At 41.3% G+C, this 23,940-nt stretch overlaps 1 protein-coding gene across 10 annotated transcripts in view; it reads left to right on the top strand.

Annotated features, from left to right (window-relative positions):
* The window catches only part of BABAM2 (BRISC and BRCA1 A complex member 2), a 463,266-nt gene that overhangs the window by 404,016 nt on the left and 35,310 nt on the right, over window positions 1-23,940 (top strand). For all 10 annotated transcript variants that reach the window (XR_003122373.1, XR_003122371.1, XR_003122372.1 and 7 more), the window contains one exon: window positions 17,233-17,386. Coding sequence is in view for 7 of the 10 variants with exons in the window: in XM_025405839.1 (XP_025261624.1) it covers window positions 17,233-17,386 (154 nt within the window). In the remaining 3 variants the exon portion in view is untranslated. The remainder of the gene's footprint in view (window positions 1-17,232; window positions 17,387-23,940) is intronic.

A 23,940-nucleotide genomic window follows, 5' to 3' on the forward strand; every position in this document is an offset into this window, starting at 1 on the left:
GGCCAGCTCTGTCACCTAACTAATTCTAAACAAGCTCCTTTGTGTTCCTGGGTTTCCACGTTCTTGTCTGTGAATGGGGTGGTATGCCCATCTTGAAGGTACAAATGAGACGATACATATTTGACCCATAAAGTTTATATGAGGACATCCTCCAGGCCTCTGAAATTACCAGACTGGAGCAGAGGTGAGCAGTCAGGGAAGGAGATGGAGATTTTGAAGTATTCAAAGGTTATTGACAGATGAGACTTTCTGAAAAAGAAGCGCTGAAGTGCCAAGCCTTCAGGCTCAACAGGTCCCTCAGCTGGGCTTTGGGAGTGAGAGGGTGTTAAGCAGATGGAGAAAAAGAGGCAGTAAAAAATTCAAAAGGAAGAAAAGTAGCAAATCAATACAGTGTTATGGAAACCATGGGAGAAGAACAGAAGTGAGCAACAGTGTCAGATGCCATTAAAACCCGTAGATATGACTGTAAGATGTTTTCCCAGCCAAAGGGAAGAAAACAAGGACATGGAAACATCAAAAATAAAAATTCTTAAGAGTCCAAGATCATCATGCCCTTGAGCTTAACTTGGTCTGAAAGACAGACATCATACTCCTCCTCCCGTCCAAAACGACTGTGTATATCAGTCTCTCAGACTTTTGTGCTTTCTTGATCAACAGCCAGAGATGTGCCTGCCTATAGCAACCCCTGGCTGAAATGGTAGATGAGCCAGAATGCCCAGGCAGAAACTCTTTCCACAACGTCAGAAACAAGTGGTAAATCACATTTATAGCACTGTGGATAGAGCATGGACTCCAGACACAGCAGGCAGGGTCGAACACTGGCCCCATCTCCTCATAGCTTCAAGTTCTCTGGCTTGCCCCAGGGCAGGCTTACTCCTAGTAGAAAGGGGCGAGGGGGAATCATATGGCAGAAAGCACCCAGCACATTGTAGGTATTCCATAAATGCTGATTTTCCTCCTTTTTCTTAGCATTAAGAAAGTATTTATAGCTGGGCACGGTGGTTCACGCCTGTAATCCCAGTACTTTGGGAGGCCGAGGCGGGCAAATCACGAGGTCGGGAGTTCAAGGCCAGCCTGGCCAAATGGTGAAACCCCATCTCTACTAAAAATACAAAAAATTAGCTGGGCATGGTGGTGGGCACCTGTAATATCAGCTACTTGGGAGGCTGAGGCAGGAGAATCGCTTGAACCCGGGAGGTGGAGGTTGCAGTGAGCCGAGATCGTACCACTACATTCTAGCCTGGGCAACAGAGCAAGACTCTGAGACTCTGTCCAAAAAAAAAAAGAAAGAAAGAAAGTATTTATTAGAATGAAAACAAAACAAAGAATCCCATGCCTAACTATTATCTGTAGTAAGAGATCTTTCAAACGTAGATGAATCAGTAACCCAAAGTCGTACAGCTATTGTAATGGCAGTTACCGTGTTCCTGCAGGGAGATGTACTGTGTTCAATGCAGTGGCCTTGTACTGTGTATGTACCTCACTGGACTTGGAGTGAAGACCCTGGGCTTCTCTCTGTGGCTGCTGAAGCAGTTGAGGCAGTTCACCACTCTATAGCACAAGCTCGTTTGTCAAATGGAGAGTTGATTTGCTGGGCTCCTTGCTGAACTGTGCTTTAGCAAGTATGTCCTCTGTTGTGACAAGACTCAGAGATTTTTAAGTAAATGTCTCACTTAGCTACAGTACACCCTGTTAAGTACACTTGTCAAAAGGTAGCCAGGACAAAGTAACTCAAGAGGGTCACCATTTCTCTGCATTTCACTCTCAGGCCTGACTCTCACCTTCTAGTAAACTTGGTGGCTGGTTCCCAAGTCCCTTGGAACATTCTGTGTTTTGTTTGTTTATTTGTTAGTTTGTTTCAAGTCTCTTGCAGTTTAACTACCTAGAGAAGGTCTGTGGTACATACATATGCTAACGTTGTAAGAATACAGGAAGAGTAACCTAATAGCCTGGGCCCAGGAGGCAGGTGTGGAGGGAACCAGGAAACTGCAAATACAGGCCACACTTAGCTTAGGGACTGGCATGTCTGATTAGGCCTCGATGTCACAATTGTATGGCTCACTATCAGTATTGATATTCATAAGTTTGACTTTGAGTCATTTAGAAAGGGATAGGGGAGAAGTAAGTGCAAAGTCCATTTTACAGAGATTTTAATCAAAAACAATGAAAAATAAAAGTTTTAGAGCTTTCAAAAGCAAACCCCAGTTATCTGGAAAGCACAGCTGTCAGAAATGGTTTACTGAGTGTGAAAATGCATGCTTTTTTAGGATTAACAATGATTCAATACCTTTGATTGAAAAGTGTCTTATTCCTTTAAATTTGGATGTACAAGTCAGGCAGCTCACTCAAGTCAAGGGCTTGCCTCGACATGATCACCTTATGTTTGCACAGTTTATTCTCTTTGAGTTAGTTAAATTTCAGAATAATATGACAATTAAAGGCAGCAATTTTTAGGCAGCAATCATACCTTTATCTCAAATGAAATTTCCAATCAGAATTGCTTTCAAAGAGGAATATTAATTTCCATTTCCCTGCTGCCTGTTCCATCCATGCTCATAGAAGAAGTAATGACCAAGGAGCTAGTCAGAAAACAGTAACAACAAAACGAAACAAAAACCTGGACAATTCACAGGCCAAAGAGGTAATCCTAAATATACAAAGATTGATTTTTATTGCTGGTCTTTTTTTAAAAAAACAAAACCACTCACAAATAAATTGGTTAGCAAAAAAAAAAGAAAAAGCCCTTATCTTAAAGAAAGCACCTATGAGAGTGAGAATGGGGAGAATACCGCATGATCAAAGCACAAAAGGAAAACTGGCCGGGCGCGGTGGCTCACGCCTGTAATCCCAGCACTTTGGGAGGCCGAGACGGGCGGATCACGAGGTCAGGGGATTGAGACCATCCTGGCTAACACGGTGAAACCCCGTCTCTACTAAGAAATACAAAAAATTAGCCGGGCATGGTGGTGGGCGCCTGTAGTCCCAGCTACTCGGGAGGCTGAGGCAGGAGAGTGGCTTGAACCCGGGAGGCGGAGCTTACAGTGAGCGGAGATCACGCCACTGCACTCCAGCCTGGGCTACAGAGCGAGACTCCATCTCAACAACAACAACAAAAAAAAATAGGAAAACTGTCTGACGGAGGTTTCATCCTCTCTGTTCAGATCTTTTTCTGATCTGTGGTCCTGTTTGGCTGCAGGGCCCCATTTGATCATAGATTCTCTAGAGCTATGATTTTTTTATTTGATGGAAGAAGATTGTAGAATTAGAAGTGAAGCGTTCCAAAGGACTCTCTGAATTTACCTCAAATAAATAGGTGGACAAAACTAAGTTGAAAGCTTAGTTTTCAACTTGTTTTGAAAGTTGTTTTGAAAGCTTGGTTTGTATTTTCTCAGCTGGAAATCAGGCTAGAAAAAGAAATTACATAGACTCAGGTTTGTTTGTCTGTTTTAATTGCTTCTAAGAGAAAAGTGAGTAATAATAGGTATCATTTATGAAGACATGCTATGTGCCAAGTATTCTGCACATATATTCATTATATCATGTAAACCATCCAGCAGCCTTGCAAGGTAGGTATTATCCCATTTTAAAGATGAGAAAAGCTAGACTCAGAGAGTTTAGTCAGTTGCCTGAGGTCACCCAGGTAGCAACTGGCAAAGGAGGAATCAAGCCCAGATCTGTCCAATTCCAAACACTGTTTTTTCCCAGTATACCATCCCTCCCATCCTTACGTTCCTTTAGGTTGCAGTCCTTGTTTATCGAGCACTTTCTGTATGGTGTGCTTTACCTGCTTCATTTCCAACCCTGAGCTTAAAGTTTTTTCTAGTCTTAGGAATGGGAAAAGAGGAGCACAGAGGTCAGTTCACCTGCCAAAGCTTGCCCACCTCCAGTACGCATGCCTTCCTCACTCAACACTCGGCTGCACCCAGATGAGCTGTTCCCCACCTATCTCGCAGACTAAGTGGCTGATTTTTGAACCTTTCTGGGGAAAATATCCCCATTCCATGCATTCTAGTGGGCCAGACATTGTCCTGTAATTGTAATTTCCCTGCACGGTATGAATCCAGCATGGAGACTGCTTGGAAAGGATAATGTTGAAATAAAAATAGGTTAATGAAGGTTTCTGCATGGGGGAATGACATGGTGACCGGTGCTTCTAACCGAGTCTTATGAGGAAAAGTGTAATCCTTCTGCCGGATATTTGATTTAAACTGTGTCCTGTGCCAGCCTTACACCCAATCCCAAACTTCAGGCCTGACTCTCTGGATTTTTCACATAGGAAGTCCATTATCAAGCCTTCCACTCAGCCTCTCCCTTGAACGTAAGAGACACGCAAATAAGCCTTTTTTAAAAAATAGAAACAGGATCTTGCTATGTTGCCCAGGCTTATCTCAAACTCCTGGGCTCAAGTGATCCTCCTGCCTAGGCTCCCAAAGTGCTAGGATTACAGGCATGAGCCACCACACCAGCTGATAAGTCTTAAGAGATGTTTTGTAAAGCATTGGTTCTTATACTGAGAAGTAAATAGTCACACCCTTCTACTAATGAATAATAACTTTTTTTTTTTTTTTGAGACGGAGTCTTATTCTGTTCCCCAGGCTGGAGTGCAGTGGTACGATCTCGGGGCCCACTGCAACCTCTGCCTCCCGGGTTCAAGCGATTCTCCTGCCTCAACCTCCTGAGTAGCTGGGATTACAGGCAGGCACCACCACGCCCAGCTAATTTTTGTATTTTTATTAGAGACGGGGGTTTCACCACGTTGGCCAGGCTGGTCTTGAACTCCTGAGCTCATGATCCACCCACCTCGGCCTCCCAAAGTGTTGGGATTACAGGCGTGAACCACTGCGCCCGGCCTTTTTTTAAATTTGTACATCATACTTTCCAAAGCATTCTCCATTCTAGAGGATTATACCGTGCTGGGGGCATTATAGGAAAGTGTCTGCCACACTGGAATGAGTGGTGTGGGCTTTTTTCCGTAGAAATGTTCAAGGGTAACACTGCCCATAGAAAGACATTCACAGTCCTTCACTGTGTGTTCAGAACACTCCACAGTTTGACAGCTTTATCCAGAACCCCTCTGCGCCAGCTTCTGTTCTCCAGCCTGTATTCTGTCTACCCAGATCCCCCACATTCCCTCGCTGGGCCTCTACGGTAACTGCTTAATACTTTTCCCTCTGCCTGGATTCTTTTGCTTCTCTCCCTGCCTTCCCAGTCATAGTCCTCCCACTGCCACTGCCTGTCCAAATCCTAGTTGTTTTTCAAGGCCCTGCTCAAAGCAGTCTCATCTAATAAGCCTCCTAGAAGCCCTTCGATGGAGTATCTTTGCACCCATGCTGCATGGTGGTTGACACCTCTCTTATAACCTTCATCCTCGTCTCCTTTCCTGAGAACAGTGAGCTGAGGGCATGCTGACACTGTGGGGAGGACTTGGCCTTACTCAGCTGGGTTTCCCTAGAGCCGGCTATGGTATGTGCTCAGGGAATGTTTGTCAGTTTGGATATATGTTGTTTTCTCTAGAATATAAAGGTCATAACTAGATCCTTCAGGGAAAAAAGTTAGATTCATTTGAGGGACTTTTTTTTTTCTTTCCTAAAGCCGCATTAGTCATACTTCGCATTGGGGTATTCACAATATTCCCAAATTTGTATCTAACTGCTTTGTTCTAATTTTTCAAGACAGGAATTTAAACCGACCCCTTACTTTAATCACAGACAACTCATTTGTCCTTTTTCTTCTGATCATTTACGTTTGGTACATTGTCTATGAATTATTTGAAATTAAAAGCTTACGACTTTTTAAAGATTTTGCCTAATAAATGCTAAGGATTTTGCATTTGAATATATTGTAATTTATTTAAGGATTCTTTTAATCAAACTCTTCCTTAATTTAACCAGATGTCTTTTTTAATCCTCCCAGGCCAGGAGTTTATTTATTGTGACTCAATTCTTTTAAAAATAGAAGTTAAAACAGTACTAAATGCTATTTATGGTGTTCTCTCTTGCTCAATTTCTTTCTGCATCTCATAAAAGCATGTTTCTTTGTACATGTCTAGTACAGTCCCCATTTTCTCACTAATCAATGCCAGTCGGTCACTAAATATGCATCCACTACCTACTATGTGTCTAACCCAGTGGCACACATGTAGGAATCTAACAAAGATAAGTACACTGAAATTGTCAGCAATCCCCCAAGAAGTGGATTATGCGGACATGGAGGCTAGAGAAATCACTGAGCGATGGAGCATGCAAGGAAGGCTTCCTGGAAGAAGGCGGGGCTTGGACTGCATCACAGAACTGGAAGCAATAACAGGTTGAAGGGAATGAACACAGAGCCAGGCCCGAGGAAATGAGAATGTCAGAGCGGCAAAGGGGCCAGGATCCAAGTAGGAGGTATATCCAGAGGGCACAGAACCCAGATGGCGTAGCAGGCAGGAGATGCAGAGTTCACACCCGGCCCCTCTCCAGGAAATGTGGACCCTCAGTTTCAGCATGCAGCCTGGAACAGAGTATCTGCTCACTCAGTGTGTGATAGATGAGAGAGTGGATGAAACAGAGGGACAGAGAAGCACTTAGGACCCCTTCATCCTGGCCTCAGCCACTGATATGCTTTGTCCTCATGAGGACTCACCCTGAGTGAGCCCTGCTTGGGAGCACAGGTTGGAAGCATGCAGAGTTCTAGAAAAGAGGCATTTCTGATCATCAGAACTTTGATGAGAGTAAAACCAGATAAACCCGGAAAAGCAAGGGGCGCCCTCCAGACAGGGAGAAGGACTTGGCCTGCGAGCTTCCTGACACCAGCATCTGCTTCCTTCGTCTTTGTGTCACCTATGTCTCCTCACAGATACAAAGGGCAGGAGAGTAGTGGGAAATGTTGGTAAGATAGCACAGGTTATGGCTTTTCTTTCTTTCTTTTCTTTTTTTTTTTTTTTTTTTTTTGAGACAGCCTCACTCTGTCACCCAGGTTGGAGTGCAATGGCATGATCTCACCTCACTGCAACCTCCCGCTCCCCGGTTCAAGCGATTCTCATGCCTCAGCCTCCCGAGTAGCTAGGATTTCAGGCACCCACCACCAAGCCTGGCTAATTTTTGTATTTTTAGTACAGATGGGATTTTACCATGTTCATCAGGCTGGTCTCAAACTCCTGACCTCAGATGATCCACCCACCTCAGCCTCCCAAAATGCTGGGATAGGTTATGACTTTTCTACATTGAATATGAGATACCAAAAGAGCAAAATAAAAAGTGAAGAATTATGTTTACAAAGATCAAAGGCTTTATTGAGTCTTTTCCTTTCTATGAGATATTCCCCAGGCTCCAATTCTGATTCAGCTTGTAACCTTCTAGAACCAACTCAAAGTCCATCTCTTCTGCAGAGCTGTAACCTCAGACAGCTGCCCTTCTCCCTGCATGACACTGCGTGTGTGCCTCTGCCATTGTCTTAGCATGCTGAACTGAAGTTGCTTCTTGACCTTGCCAGGTCTCCTTTTCCAGACCATGAGCTCAAGGGCATGGACACCCTCATTGTTCCTGGCACTCTACCCACTGTGGGTTGTTTTTGGGTTTTTTTTTTCCTGAAGACTATTCAGTTTTCCTGACCCTCAGTTTTTTTATAAATGTCCCCATTTTTAAAGTAATATTTATCTGTTTATACACACACACACACACACACCCTGATTATGTAAAACATATCCACACACTTTAAAGATTCATAAACACTACTCAATTTAAGAAATAGAATAGTGCCAGTGTCATAGACATCCTATGAGTATCTCTCCCAGAAGGAACCACTACCCTGAACTTTATGTTAACTGCCCCCTTGATTTTCTCAATAGCTTTACCATCTAGTATGTAGCCATAAAAATATATCATTTATTTTTTCTATTTTTGAACTTTATATAAATGGAATCATACTGATTTCTTCTTATGTGAATATTAATGTCTTGCTTTTTTAAACTTTTTAAAATTATAAATACTTAAAGCATACACATGTGTATAAAGACTGAAAACAAATACCCATGTACTCACCTTAATCAAATCTTCATAATTTGCTGTAATCGCTTCTGAATTTTTTAAAAAGAAATAGCACACTGTTAGGCCAGGCACAGTGGCTCATGCCTGTAATCCCAACACTTTGGGAGGCCAAGGCGGGCAGATCACTTGAGGTCAGGAGTTCAAGACCAGCCTGGCCGACATGGTGAAACCCCATCTCTACAAAAAAATACAAAAATTAGCTAGGCATGGTGGCACACACCTGCCTAGTCCCAACTACTCAGGAGGCTGAGGCAGGAGAATGGTTTGAACCTGGAAGGTGGAGGTTGCAGTGAGCTGAGATCACGCTACTGTACTCCAGCCTGTGTGACAGAGACTCTGCCTCAAAAAAGAAAAAAAGAAAGGAATGGAAAGGAAGGGAAAGGAGAGGAAAGGAAAATAGCACACTGTCAGTTCAGCTGAAGCCTCCTGAGTGCCCCTCCAAAATGCATCTGCATCTTTCACTCACTCCCTTTTCCCCACCCACAGAGGTAACCACTACCCTTAATTTGGTGTATATCTTTCCCATGCATGTCTTTATACTTTAATTACATAGACATTCCTAAATACTATGTAATGTGTGCACATTTTTTATCCTTGTAAGTATATACTGAACAGTGTTCATCTGCAGCTTGCTTTTTTCACTGAACATTTGGTCCTTGAGATTCATCTAGGTTGACACACGTAGCCCTAGCTCGGTGTTTTAAACTGCTGTAAGGTATTCCTGTGAAAGAATATGCACAATGTATTTATCCAGTCTCTTGTTGATGGACATTTAAGATGTTTCCAGTTTTTGTTATCATAAGTGGGACTACATCAGGCCTTCTCCTGCGATCTTTTTACACACATGTGGCAGTTTCTTAAGAGTGGAATTGCTGTGTCACGGAGTTCGTACACCTTCACTGTTACTGTACAAGGGTTTTAACAATTTCTATCATCACCATCAGGGAGTGGGAATTCCCTGTGTTCCACAGCTTTGACAACACTTGGGTATTTTCCAGTTTTAAAATGTTTGTCAATCAAATGGGCATGAAGTAGAAGTTCATTGAGGTTTTAATTTGCATGTGCTTTATATGAGCCTTTACTGAGCGTTTCTCAGGTGTCATGCACTGTACTAAGTGCTAGAAATACCAAAATAACTAATTCACAGCCCCTGTGCTTAAGGACTTCACACTTCTCTGCAGTGATTCCTACCTGGGAAAGTGAATTAAAATCACTTGAGATGCATTTTCAGAAATGAGGTTTAGGGAATGCGGGCTCTTAGGTAGGAGGCATTTGTGAAATGGTAAGCTAAATCTTCCTTAACACTTGGGCCATGGTGTATAACTTTTTAATGCGTTCTCTGTCATCCAAAAAAGGCTAATTTATTTTCAGTATATCATATTTTCTGAGACATGAAGTTTAGAAAGATTTTCATCAAAATAGTTAAAATTTAAGAACCTGAAACGTATGCTGTAGTTATCAGAAATTTCACATATACAGAACAGTGTATAAAGCTAGATGGAAGGAAAAAACCAACTAAAGAAAGGGTGGTAGGGAAAAGAAATGAACACATACTGAGTACCTGTTCAGTTTTTATTTAGTTCTTTCAACAAACACTGTGAGATAGAAATTATTATCCTCATTTTACAGATGAGAAAGTCAGGATTCAAAGAGGTGAAATATTTTGCTTATGATGTCATCACTAATTAATGATGTAGCCAAGATTTCAACTGACTTTATCTGACTTCAAGGGCATACCATGCTCTTTCCATAATATGATTTTTTAGCATATGTAGAAAAATCTAAGAAATTCCAAGCTTCAGTTTAGTGATATTGAAACTTCAAAGACAGGCCGGGCACAGTGGTTCACACCTATAATTCCAGCACTTTGGGAGGCCAAGGTGGGTGGATCACCTGAGGTGAGGAGTTCGAGACCAGCCTGGGCAACATTGTGAAACCCAGTATCTACTTAAAATACAAAAAATTAGCCAGGTGTGGTTGTGGATGCCTGTAATCCTAGCTGCTCGGGAGGCTGAGGCAGGAGAATCACTTGAATCTGGGAGGTGGAGGTTGCAGTGAGCCGAGATCGCACCACTGCACTCCAGCCTGGGCAACAAGAGTAAAACTCCATCTCCAAAACAAACAAACAAACAAAAAAAACAAAGATAATTTGTTTACATGATTATATCACAGCCAGCTTAAACCAGTGAAAAGTAGAACACATTTAACAAAATCTGGTTAATATTTAGTCTTTCTTGTCACTTAAATGAAAGGTAGTGATAATAAGTGGAGATACCTTGAATAGATACTTCTGATTTGGAAAATGTTACTTTTATATTTCTTGTAGGTGAGTATTTTGGATATGTAGTGTTAATTTTCCAGTGGTTGGAATCCACATGTCTCAAAGGTTTCATGTGTAGGTAGTAAGATCAGGGTGAGTCAGTAAATACATGGCAGTCTTCCCCTGTTGTGGGGATAGCCTGAGAATGAAAAGTGTACAGATTGCTCTAGAATCAGTCTCAAATGGAATCCTCATTGGAGAGTGACTTTACAGCAATTCAACAAAGGGTTAAAACGTTTCCTAATGAGGCTTCAAGGAACTGGAGCGTCCTGAGAGGACTGGAAATGGGAATATAACCATCACCACCGCAAAGCGAATCTATGAGTATCTTCCCTGCCGACCCAGGAACACGGGGGAAAGCACAGAACTATATAGTTTTGGAAGGTTTGAAGAAATGGAACAATGGCCAACTTGTGAATAATGATGAAAATATTTGATGATGTGACTCCCAGGGAAGCAATTATGGTTAACCCCTCATTTGTTTGGCATTTTCAAGGATCGAACTGTCCCGCAAAACTGAACTTTCCAGACAACCAAAACTTTCCTATTTGTATGCCTTGAATGCTTTCTTAACCATGCTTGGTGGAAATATTTCTGAAATAGATTATACAATTATATGTAGGTAGATTATACAGTTATCTTGCCTTCTTGAACAGAAGCTTCAGAAAATAACGTTTCCTTAGATGCCTTTGACTGCAAGTATCAGAAGACCCTATTATAAGAGGTTTAATTGTAAAGATCATCTCACATAACAAGAAATCCAGAGCTGGGTAGTTCAGGGATGATGAATCCAGCCACACATTGATGACAAGCTGACTTTGCCTCATGGTCACAAGATGGGCACCTCAACTCCAAGCCTCAAGACATCACATGATCAGCTCTAAGGCAAGAATGAGATGGGGGCTTCTCTTTACACGTGTGTTTAATCAGAGAGGAAAATATTTCTCAAAAGACCCATAGCCCACTTCCCCTCAGGGGCTACTGGCAGGACTGACTCACATTTCCATGTCTTGCTTTATGGAAGGCTGAGAGAGTGACATCCAGCACTGTCAGACTCTGGGGTGAGAGGAAGGCTCTGCCCATAAGAAAGAAGGATGGAGAATGGCTGTTAGGTAGGCAAACACAACTGTCCGCCACCGCTATCAAGATTGGGAGTGAATATCACTTACTATATGGTGATAGCTTAAGGGACAGCTGGGATGTACGGAGCTTTTTGTTCCTACACTGAATGGCCAGACTGGGATTCTTTCAGCTCTCCTAACCCTGCGTGTATTTATTCTGTTCTTCCTCTGTGCTAGACTGCGAATTGTGACTGCTTGCCGTTAATGTTCCTTGTCCTCATTTTGCCATAATTAGATACTTTTTTTTTTTCTGGAGAAATCATACAATCAAACTTGTTGAACTATGCCTGAAATGTTGAGTGTCTGATAGGCTATCCTGGGAGTCAGATGCATGGTATGGCATTTCTTTTGGCTATTCGTTTTTCCTTTGTTGAGGTGTTTGGAGAAGTGAGAAATTTCTAGAAAGTCTTAAGAACTGAGATACCACCTTACTGGAGTCGTGTTCTAGTGAGAAGATGAGCATTTAGGGACAGATAAGCGTGTTTGCTTGGGAAGGTAGAACTGCAGCCACTACCTGAACCTCACCAGAGTTCACAGAGAGGCAGCATAGTTTATCGTGCATTCGGCTTCCCCCAAAGCCGCGTGGTTGGCTGTTGTCTGGAGAGCACCACAAGCTCTGAGACTGTAACCCGTGGAACCCATCACTGCAATGACTGTCCAGAGTGAGGCAACTGGTGCAGAGCTTAATTCTTCCTCCCTCCCCCAGGGCTTCAAGCCCTGTGAATGCATCCTGTGAACTGCCTGGTTTGTGTAGAATTAAGAAGCATTTGGTGTGACTTCTTTCAGCAAGTTCTTGAAGAAAGTAATGCTTCAGAAATAGTTATTGAGACCAAGTGCAGTGGCTCATGCCTGTAATCCCAACACTTTGGTAGACCAAGGAGGGAGAATCACTTGAGGCCAGCAGTTTGAGACCAGCTTGGACAACATGGCAAGACCCTCATCTCTAAAAATAAAAAATTTAAAATTTAAAAATTTTTTTAAAAAAAGGAGAAGAAAGAAATGGTGACTAAAATTCTACTAAACAAGTGCAGACCATCCCCTCTGTGGATGAAAAGCCAACCAAAATTTAGTCTCTGTATATGGGAAGAAGGAAATAGGAAGCGGTTGTCAAAATAATACCCACACTAAGTAACTGAATCAAATGGGATGATGTAAGAATCAAACCTGACCCAGTAGGTTCTAAGAAAGCAAATGGCTGGGCCGGGCGTGGTGGCTCACGCCTGTAATCCCAGCACTTTGGGAGGCCGAGACGGGCGGATCACGAGGTCAGGAGATCGAGACCATCCTGGCTAACACGGTGAAACCCCGTCTCTACTAAAAATAAAAAAATTAGCCAGGCGTGGTGGCAGGCGCCTGTAGTCCCAACTACTTGGGAGGCTGAGGCAGGAGAATGGCGTGAACCCGGGAGGTGGAGCTTGCAGTGAGCCGAAATCGCGCCACTGCACTCCAGCCTAGGCGACAGAGCGAGACTCCGTCTCAAAGAAAAAAAAAAAAAAAGAAAGCAAATGGCTGGCCAGGCATGGTGGTTCACGCCTGTAATCCCAGCACTTTGGGAGGCTGAGGCGGCCAAATCACAAGGTCAGGAGTTCAAGACCAGCCTGAGCAACATGGTGAAACCCCATCTCTACTAAAAATACAAAAAATTAGCTGGGCATAATGGCAGGCGCCTGTAATCCCAGCTACTTAGGAGGCTGAGGCAGGAGAATCACTTGAACCTGGGAGGTGGAGGTTGCAGTGAGCCGAGATCACACCACTGCCCTCCAGCCTGGGCAACAGAGTGACACTCCATCTCAAAAAAAAAGGAAAGAAAAAAAGAAAGAAAGCAAATGGTTAAAGTATTCAATTTTTATATAGCTGAAACTATGAGCCCCAAATCCTTGGAATCTGGGCAGTTCCTTCCGAGCAAGTTAGCTGTTGGAAGTCCTAAAGTAATTATTTTACTATGCATTGGAAAATCATGAGTTAACCTATAGGCAAAAGTGAAGTGACAGAAACATTTAGGGATAAGGAAAGCAAGTTTTAATTTTTTTAATCTTGACTAAGTTGTACCATTCAAATCATTCTTGTCAGAAAAATGCGAAGTATTTCTCATAAATATTTTAGTTATTAACTCATTCTTATGCATAGAACATTTTTAAATAAGCCATCGTTTTATTGACCATTGACTGATATAGACAGGATACAACTTAGTTAAGTTGAGCAAGATACTGTATTTTTAAATTTTTATTTTCTCATATGTGAATTACCGATTTTATCTCTTAGGTACTCTGACCATTGCTGCTCCCCTGATAATACATTTACTGTGTGCACTGAGAAAGTATTCAAATTTTAATATTGGCTTCAATTACACTTTGTTAGACAAATCTCCATGGAGAAATAATCATGTAATCAATGCTTTCTGGGGATTGTTGTGCATATCAACATTACCTTGCTGCTGTTTTTTAAAAATCAGAACAACTCACTTGCCCAGGTAGATAAATTTCCTTCACATTTTGAATTATTTCTTATGCTAACTGGGCATTTAGGGGGTCAAAGAAGATGGTTCCGAAATAGGTGGGAAAAAATCATTTTTTAGCATATTAAAATAATATCATCAGCTCATTTTCTACAAAACAAAATAATAAGAACGAAAATAGAAGGCATTCCAAAACCCCCCAAAAAAAGCCAGTAGCTTGCAAATCACATAGCCTGTGGTATTATCTGCATTGCTTTGGATACTGAGTGATGACTGTATTTGCTTTAAATTTATAAATTATTGCCATTGATTTCTACTGTTTAAAGTTGTTGCTTTCTTGTAGGGAAGCTCTCATGGTACTTTTCTGCTAGTAATGATTGCTTTGGAGGTTAATCTCAATCTTATTTTATATTTGCAAAAGTGTACATAGTATAAAACAACTGAAGTCATGTGAATAGGCTTTTTTTTTTTTTTTTTTTTTTTTTTGAGACAGAGTTTTTCTCTTGTTGCCCAAGCTGGAGTCCAGTGGCACTATCTCGGCTCACTGCAACCTCTCCCTCCTGAGTTCAAGAGATTCTCCTGTCTCAGCCTCCTGAGTAGCTGGGATTACAGGTACGCACCACCATGCCCAGCTAATTTTTTGTATTTTTAGTAGAGACAGGGTTTCACCATGTTGGCCGGGCTGGTCTCGAACTCCTGACCTCAGGTGATCTGCCCACCTCAGCCTCCCAAAGTGCTAGGATTACAAGAGTAAGCCACCACACCCGGCTGTGAATAGGCCATTTTAAAAAATTAATCAGAAGAGGTGCGGTGGTTCACGCCTGTAATCCCAGCACTTTGGGAGGCCAAAGTGGGTGGATCATCTGAGGTCAGGAGTTCGAGACCAGCCTGAGCAACATGGTGAAACTTGATCTCTACTAACAATATAAAAAATTAGCCGGATGTGGTGGCAGGTGCCTGTAATCCCAGCTACTTGGGAGACTGAGGCACGAGAATTGCCTGAACCCAGGAGGCGGAGGTTGCAGTGAGCTGAGATGGCGCCATTGCACTCCATCCAGCCTGGGCAACAGAGCGAGACTCTGTCTCAAAAATAAATAAATAAATAAATAAATATTAATCAGAAGAAATGGAAGTAGTAACGAGAAAAGATACAAAGTTAATTTTAGAAAGCACTATTTGTGCAGAGTGACTGAAAACGTTACAGATCAAGCTTTGCAATATGCAGGGACTCAAAAGCAATTTCTGAATTGAATTATTTATTTGAATCAGTCTTTTGTATTGTTCCTATATATTATGAAATCTCTGCTTTGGCACCAACAGACATGTATTCAGACTGCACTATTGTGGTGCTTGAAAAATGTGACTAAAGAATGTACATTCAAAATCGTGCCCTTTTCTCTGGTTGTCGTGTGATTCATCTGTAGAAACCCCCTGCAGCACTGAGTCAGACATCATCAGAGTCAAGTGCACTCAGAGGTCTAAGAGGCCCTCCCAACTGGATAGTTTTTTGATTCTTGGGAGTTTTTTGGCTTCTGCTTAAAAGTCTGCTGTGGACCTAAGTTTTCCTTCAAGAAATCATATTGAGTGCTGAGAGTACCTAGTCCAAGTTGTATGTCACCCCAGACTAGAATAGTGATAGATGTATAATTATCTAGTATGTATATTTATTTATTTATTTTTAAGACAGAGTCTCACTCTGTCACCCAGGCTGGAGTTCAGTGGCGCGATCTCAGCTCACAGCAACATCCGCCTCCCGGATTCAAGTGATCCTCCTGCCTCAGCCTCCCAAGTAGCTGGGATTATAGGTGCCTGCCACCACATCCGGCTAATTTTTGTATTTTTAGTAGAGATGGGGTTTCACCCTATTGGCCAGGCTGGTCTTGAACTCCTGACCTCAAGTAATCCACCCACCTCCGCCTCCCAAAGAGCTGGGATTATAGGCGTGAGCCGATTATCTGGTATGTATTTTTAAATATATCTTCCTCATGTAGCTAAAAAGATGAACCTTATACATCCTTCACAATGACAACTTTAGCTTCCTAAATTGTGACATAGTGAATGAGTTGTAAGCAGGTTAGGCCAGTGTCCTTTGGAGCAGGAGAAGGCAATGTGGGGCATAGTAGGAGCCCAGTGTTTGAATCATGGGACTAGATTTTAGTCTTGCCCCTGCCTGGCTGTGACATGAGCAAGTTAATAAACCTCTTAGAGTCTCAGGTTTGCTCACCTGTTAAATGCAAATGTTGAAGATAATATCTCTGTCATGGAGTTCTAAGTTACAAATTAGATAAAGTGTATAAAGAAGGTACCCTATAAATCTAGAAAATTCTATACTTGTTTTTCTTATTATTCTTATGCTGTTCCTATTCTTTGTCCTAGAAGTGGATAACATTCACACACATATACATTATATACCTTTAAGAATGTGTTATTAAAACAGTCTGTGTTTTTAATGATGATTTGCCTCAACTAATAACAAATCAGTTTACTTTTAAAAATTGAGTTAACTCCAAAATGAAAAGATAAAGCATATAACACATGTTAACAGCAAGGATTGGAATTAGCCTGTACTATCACAGCAGACATATTTAGTGCTCAGAGTAGTCCCTTATACATTCCATTAAGGAATTCCCACTGATTTAGGAGATATAAATATATGTGGGAATGCATATGGAAAAAATTGAAACTGCTGAGTATCAAAATTCACTGCTTGATTGGAAGTAGAGTGATAACTTCATTTTTCCTGGTAGTCTGGTTGCCATATCCTATCAAGTAGAAAGATTATCACCTGCACTCTTTACCCCTTCTCCAAATGCATTCTTGAAAAACAGCCTCTGTCCCGCTTCCTCCATCAAATTATAGATGTGGAAGACATTGCCCAACCCTTGAAGAGTTTATACTATAATAGACACTTAAAACAGATAGAAAGAGAACTCTGCAATGGAATATTGATCCAGGGAAGTGCTAGAGAGGAATGTCAGATGGTTGCAGGCGACCAGGCATCCTTCCCTAAGCTTCTGTGACCATTTCAAAGCCTTTTTACAGCACCTACACGTCATGCCTTCCATTGGTGACGTTTTCACCCGTGTGTGATCTGTCTCTCTATATTATAAACTCCTCGAAGATGGAGAAGTCACCTTGTATTTATTTTTTGGTCCCTCTCTATACACCACACCTTTCATCCAAGCCTCAAACAGTATTAGTGGTTCAAATAGAGTTTTGCACCTAACATTCGGATTTAGTGAAAAAAAAAAAAAAATCGTAAGATGTGTTTATGCTCTAACTTTCTTTTTCTTTCTTCTGTCTTCGCAGTTGACCTGCCTCTGTTTTTCCCTCGAGACCAGCCAACTCTCACATTTCAGTCCGTCTATCACTTCACCAACAGCGGACAGCTTTACTCCCAGGCCCAAAAAAATTACCCGTACAGCCCCAGATGGGATGGAAATGAAATGGCCAAAAGAGCAAAGTAAGTGAATCTGTCGTTATTTCCTACAGATAAGAGCATTTTGTTTATCTAGTCCAGGGGTTGGCAAGCCACCACCTGCAGGCTAGATCCTGCCTGTGCATATTTTTGTAAATAAAGTTTTATAGAAACACAGCAACACCCATTTCTTTACTTATTATCTATGGCTGTTTTAATGCTACAATGGCAGAGTGAGTAGTTGCAACAGAGACTGGATGTCCTAGAAAACCAAAAATATTTACTGTTTGGCCCTTCGTAGCTTCATCAGGAAGAAGCTGATCTACATCTGAAAGTGTTTCCTTTTTCTGCTGTTTCTGTTGGTCTCTAAAATTAGCCATGACAGCTTTTTTTTTTTTTTTTTTTTTTTCATGGAGTGTAGCATTTATCAGAAAATGACCTCTCTATTTAGACTGGAGGATAAATACTAAACAGGAATTCGAGTTGTGGGTAAATGGCATCAATGATGAAAATGTTCGCAGCTACTTTTTAAAAAATGGAAATTTCAGATGGCAGTAAACAAACGGAATTTTTGCTTAGTAGTCAACACCTGGAACCAGTAGCTACTCTTTGGTATGAAAATGAATCTCCCTGAATTCTATACCTCGTTGTGTCTCTGCAGTGTATACCACAGCCGTTGCCCAAAGTAGGACCTGTGTATTTCTTGGTCAAATAAACAGCTACACAAATAGTTTAGGGCTATTAGAATAGATATGGAAGTAGGATTTCATAGAGGTTGAAGTTAGCTAAAGTTTAGAGTTTAGAGATACAACTATTGCTCATGAACCTCTCAGTGTGGAAGGCCTCACTTAAGTCATATAGAATAGGTAAATACAGAAATATGCTGATTGTTTTTTATATTTAAGACTTTGGTGTGTGGAACATCAGTCTTCATAAACCATGGCCTCCTAGACTGAAGAAGCAGTGGATCAAAATCACAGTTTCCAAAAATAAAGCATAGAGTGGCATGTGGTTATAACTTTATCGCTTGGAACAGTCATATGCTTCACACCTGTGATCCCAGCTGAAGGATGATCAGATCCAAAGTATCACACAAATATAGACTGTCTATTAAGCATCCTCTTCATTTGCTCATCCAGTATTTATTAAGCATCTACCATGTTACAAGCATTGTGCTCCATGCTAGGAATATAATGATAAACAAATTAGAAATTGTCCCTGTCTTCATGGAATTTGTAGCCCAGCAAGGGGGATAAAGCCTTTATCATACAAACTTCTGACAGTTTCAAAGTACCTACTAACAAAACCTGGACCTCCAGATCTGGAATGCTCTTGGTTAGCCATGACTAATCAAGAACTTAGTAGGACTTCTTGTTCTTGCCTCCCCCTTCCAGAGAGACCCCATTCCCTTCCATGGGGCCTCCTGACCTCACCTATATTTTTCTGTAGTACAAGACTTTCACTTATAGCAGGCTTGAGAACTTTTCATTTTATTTTATTTTATTTTATTTTATTTTTTTGAGACAGAATCTTGCTCTGTTGCCCAGGCTGGAGTACCAGCTGAGGAGTCTCGGCTCACTGCAACCTCTGCTTCCCAGGTTCAAGCAGTTCTCCTGCCTCAGCCTCCTGAGTAGCTGGGACTACAGGCACGTGACACCACACCCGACTAATTTTTGTATTTTTAGTGGAGATGGGGTTTTGCTATGTTGGCCAGGCTGGTCTTGAACTCCTGACCTCAGGTGATCTGCCCGCCTCAGCCTCCCAAAGTGCTAGGATTACAGGTGTGAGCCACCACGCCTAGCCTGAGACTCTTAAATAATGACAGTGTCTTCTTCTAGAAACCCAGACTGCCTCAGATTTATACGCAGAATCCAGAGTTGTTATCTGAAACTTTAATTGCCTTCTTCTTTCCCTTTATTTTCTCTTTTTATCTATGACACCCAAGTCTGAAATCCCATTAAGGACAAAAACAAGCATATGCAAATGTAACAAGTAACAATGATTAAGACTTACATATCTTGAAATACAATGGAAAAAAGGAATTATAAAGTATGTTTTATGCTTAAGTATTGGTATCGTTTAATTTTCTGGGCTTTCCCTGTGTATACGTAGGATCTGCCCTTAGAAGATGGGCACTATCTGTGGTATGTGCTGTGGAGTCTGAACCAGATGTGTCTTTGTGGTTTCCATGGCAAAGATATCTTAGTGTGTGTGTGTGTGTGTGTGTGTGTGTGTGTGCATGTGTTTTTCCTAAGTAGACATTTTAGCAAGTATGAATTGAGTCTTTAAGAAGTTGCAGACCACAAGCCCATGATTTCAGTACAGGAATATCGTAAGTGAAGCCTGTTTATCTTAACAGATTGGTTCAGAGTTTCAAGAGACATTTGCTTTATGTTAACACCAGTCTAAAGAAAACATCTGAAGTAATGTTTAAAAAATCTGCTTTCTACTGTAGCGAAGATGGATCCATTTTAAATGTAATAAAAGAGAAAGCCAGCAGCTCGTGCTAGCAAGAAGAAATAGTTTAAAGTTTCCATTCTTCAACTGAACTGAGTAACTTCCCTGGGCTATGTCAGAAAGCCAGATAAACACCATGAAAGAACTGTCCTGCAGTATAGAATTGAGATTGGTGGAGAAGGTTGAAGACAAAGGGTGGAAAGAGAGGAGGGTCAACTGTAGCATTCCTTCCACACCCTGTTTCTTTGTCCTGTGAAAATACTGTATGTACACAGTGTGTAAAAGGCTATAATTCACTTGGGGAGCTCTGCCCATGACATAAACACTCTCATGGTTTATGAACAGCAGTGGAGCCTTTTGAGTGGAATCAGCTGTTTATTCCCTCCTGTAGAGCAAAATTCTAAACAATGTAACCTCAGAAAGGACACTTCCTGGCACTGACCAGGGCTTTTCCTACCACATGTGCTTCTTTCTTTCTCATGGCTGTCCAGCAGATTCTGTCCCTCACAAGTGAAACACCATTTACAGGGTGAGCACAGGCTTTGGGGTCATGCATGCCCCAGTTGCTATTGCAAAGTCTAATCCTGCAAGCTCTGTGGTCTTGGGCAGAGCTCTTAACCTCTCTGAACCTCATTCCTAAAACGACTGTACTCCCTGTTGGATGAACTTGCTATGAAAGGCCAGCAAGTTAACACGTGGAAGACCATGGGTTTTAGCTTCTGCTGTGTAACTCAGTGCCTTTGCTCATGCCTTTCCTCCCACCCTCTTTCTGCCCCCTCAAATAGACACATATCCAACCTCCCATGTGGGTTTTCCCATCCTCTCTACTTTGCCGGCAGCTCTCTCCCCTCCTCCCAGTCTCCTTTGACTCTAATCACATACTGCTTTGGAATCTGTTTGGTATTTTATTTTAGTTCTGCACATCTTCATATATGTTTTGTTTCCTTAACCAAACCATGAGTACTTTGAAGGAAATGGCTTTGCATGTGTATCTTTTTAAAAAATTGCAGTATAATTTACATACAATGGAGTGGACAGGTTTTAAGCATATCTTTTGAAAAGTTTTGACAAAGTTACCTTATAACCTCTTTCCAAATAGTCTCTTCACTCTCAAGGCAACTATTGTTCTGTATCACCATGTCTTAGTTTTTCCTTTTAGATACTTCTAAGTGAAATAATACAGATCAATGAAATTTATATTCATTTCATTCAACATAATTGTTTAAGATTTATCTGTTATGGTGGCTGGGCCCGGTAGCTCACGTCTCTAATCCCAGCACTTTGAGTGGACTGAAGCAGACAGATCACCTGAGGTAGGAAGTTTGAGAACAATCTGGCCAACCCCATCTCTACTAAAAATACAAAAATTAGTTGGGCATAGTTTCACACGCCTATAATCCCAGCTATTCCGGAGGCTGAAGCAGGAGAATCTGTTGAACCCAGGAGGCGGAGGTTGCAGTGAGCCAAGATCGTGCCACTGCACTCCAACCTGGGTGACAGAGTGAGACTCTGTCTCAAAAAAAAAAAAAAAAAAAAATATATATATATATATATATATATTTTTTTTTATCTGTTACAGCATTTCTTTTTTACTGCTGAGTAATAGTCCATTATATGAATATAGCCTAATGTATTCATCCATTCACCCATGTGTAGATATTTGTGTTGTTTCCAGGTTGGGGATTTTATTAATAGAGCTGCTATGACCAAGCCTTTTTACAGACATGTGTTTTCCTTTCTTCAGGTAAATACCTGGGAGTGGGAGTACATATGTGATTAACTTTATAAGAAGGTGACAAGCTTTTTTAAAGTGGTATCAGTTTACCCTCCCATCAGCAATATGCCAGGGTTTCAGTTGCTTCACATTCTCATCAACACTTCCTATTGTCAGTCTTTTTAAATTGAACCATTCTAGAGAGGATAAGTAATATCTCATATTTTTAATTTACATTTCCTGGTGATAAATGATGTTCAGCATCTTGGCATGTGCTTATTGGTTTATCTTCTTTCATGAAATGTCTGTTCAAATCTTGCCTATTTTTAATTTGGTTGTTAGTCATTTTATTAATGAGTTGTATATACGAGTTTCTTTATATATTTGTCAGATATATTTATTATGAGTATCATCTCTCAATCTGTGGCTTGCCATTTCATTTTATTTTTCTTTTTTTTAATAGAGACAAGGTTTCACTATGTCGCCCAGGCTGGTCTTGAACCCCTGGGCTCAAGTGATCCTTGATCCTCCCGCCACGGCCTCCCAAAGTCTTGGGATTACAGGTGTGAGCCACTATTCCTGGCCCATTTCATTTTCTTAAGAGTGTCTTTTGATGAGCAGGAAATCTTCATCTTTTTAATGAAATCTGTTTTTTATGTTAATGCTCTTTGTGTACTCAAAATTATTAGCCTACTAGAAGATCATGAAGAAATTCTCCTGTGTTTTCTTCTGGAAGCTTTTGTTTTGGCACATAGGCCTGTGATCCATCTCAGATTAATTTTTGTATGTGATATGAGGTAGATGCCAAGGTTAATTTTTTGTTCATATGTATCCAGATATTACAACACCATTTATTGAAAATACTTTTCTTTCCCTATTGAATTACCTTTACATCTTTGTCAAAAGGCAACTGACCACATGTGAGTGGATCTATTTCTGGATACTCTATTCTGTTCCATTGATAGGTTTGTACACCAATATTTCTTGAAATCAGGAAAGGTATCCAAGCTTGTTCTTTTTAAAGATTGTTTTGGCTTTTCTAGGTCCTTTGCATTTTCATATATCTTTTAGAATCAGCTTGCCAATTCTCACCTCTCCCCACCCCCCCACCCCCATAAAAGCCTGCTGATCGACAAGGGAAGAATTGACATTTTTATAATATTGAATCTTTTATAATACTGAATCAATGAACATGGTTTTAGTTTCTCAGAAATTTTTAAAATATTTCAATGTAGAAGTCTTGAAATATTTTTACATGTTTTCCCTTTTTTTTTGAGACAAAGTTTTGCTCTGTTGCCCAGGCTGGAGTACCGTGGCACAATCTTGGCTCACTGCAAACTCCGCCTCCCAGATTCAAGAGATTCTTGTGCCTCAGCCTCCCGAGTACCCAGGACTACAGACATGTGCCACCACACCCAGCTAATTTTTGTATTTTTATTTTTTATTTTTTTGAGACAGAGTTTCGCTCTTGTCACCCAGGCTGGAGTGCAATGGCACGATCTTGGCCCACCGCAACCTCTAACTCCCAGGTTCAAGCGGTTGTCCTGCCTCAGCCTCCCTAGTAGCTGGGATTTCAGGCGCCCACCACCACGCCTATCTAGTTTGTGTATTTTTAGTAGAGATGGGGTTTCACCATGTTGGCCAGGCTGGTTTCAAACTCCTGACTTCAGGTGATCCACCTGCCTCAGCCTCCCAAAGTGCTGGGATTACAGGCATGAGCCATTATGCCCAGCTGATTTTTGTATTTTTAGTACAGACAGGGTTTCGGCATGTTGGCCAGTCTGGTCTTGAACGCCTGGCCTCAAGCAATCCACCTGCCTCGGCCTCCCGAAGTGCCGGCATTACAGGCATGAGCCACTGCGCTCCACCCGTTTTTGCTTTTATTGTAAATTATATAAAAATATAAATATAAAATATTTATAAATATATAAAAATATAAACATAAAATTAAAAAATATTTTCTAGTTGTTTGTTGCTGGTATATAGGAATACAAATGATTTTTCTATATTGACATGGCGTCCTGTGACATTGCTAAATTCACTTATTACTACTAAAGTCTAATAGTTTTTTTATAGATTTCTTATAATTTCTTTTTTCTTTTTTTGGAGACGGAGTCTCACTCTGTCACCCAGTCTGGAGTGCAGTGGCGTGATCTTGGCCCACTGCAACCTCCGCCTCCTGGGTTCTAGCAATTCTCTTGCCTCAGCCTCCTGAGTGGCTGGGACTACAGGCACACGCTGCCACACCAGGCTAATTTTTTGTATTTTTTTTTGTTAGTAGAGATGGAGTTTTACCATGTTGCCCAGGCTGGTGTCAAACTCTGAGCTCTGGCAATCCACCTGCCTTGACCTCCCAAAGTGCTAGGATTACAGGCATGAGCCACCACACCCGGCCTATAATTTCTTACATAAATAGTCACCCCTTATG

The sequence above is a fragment of the Theropithecus gelada genome, chromosome 13 (assembly GCF_003255815.1).
Source record: "Theropithecus gelada isolate Dixy chromosome 13, Tgel_1.0, whole genome shotgun sequence".
Classification (NCBI taxonomy): Eukaryota; Metazoa; Chordata; class Mammalia; order Primates; family Cercopithecidae; genus Theropithecus; species Theropithecus gelada.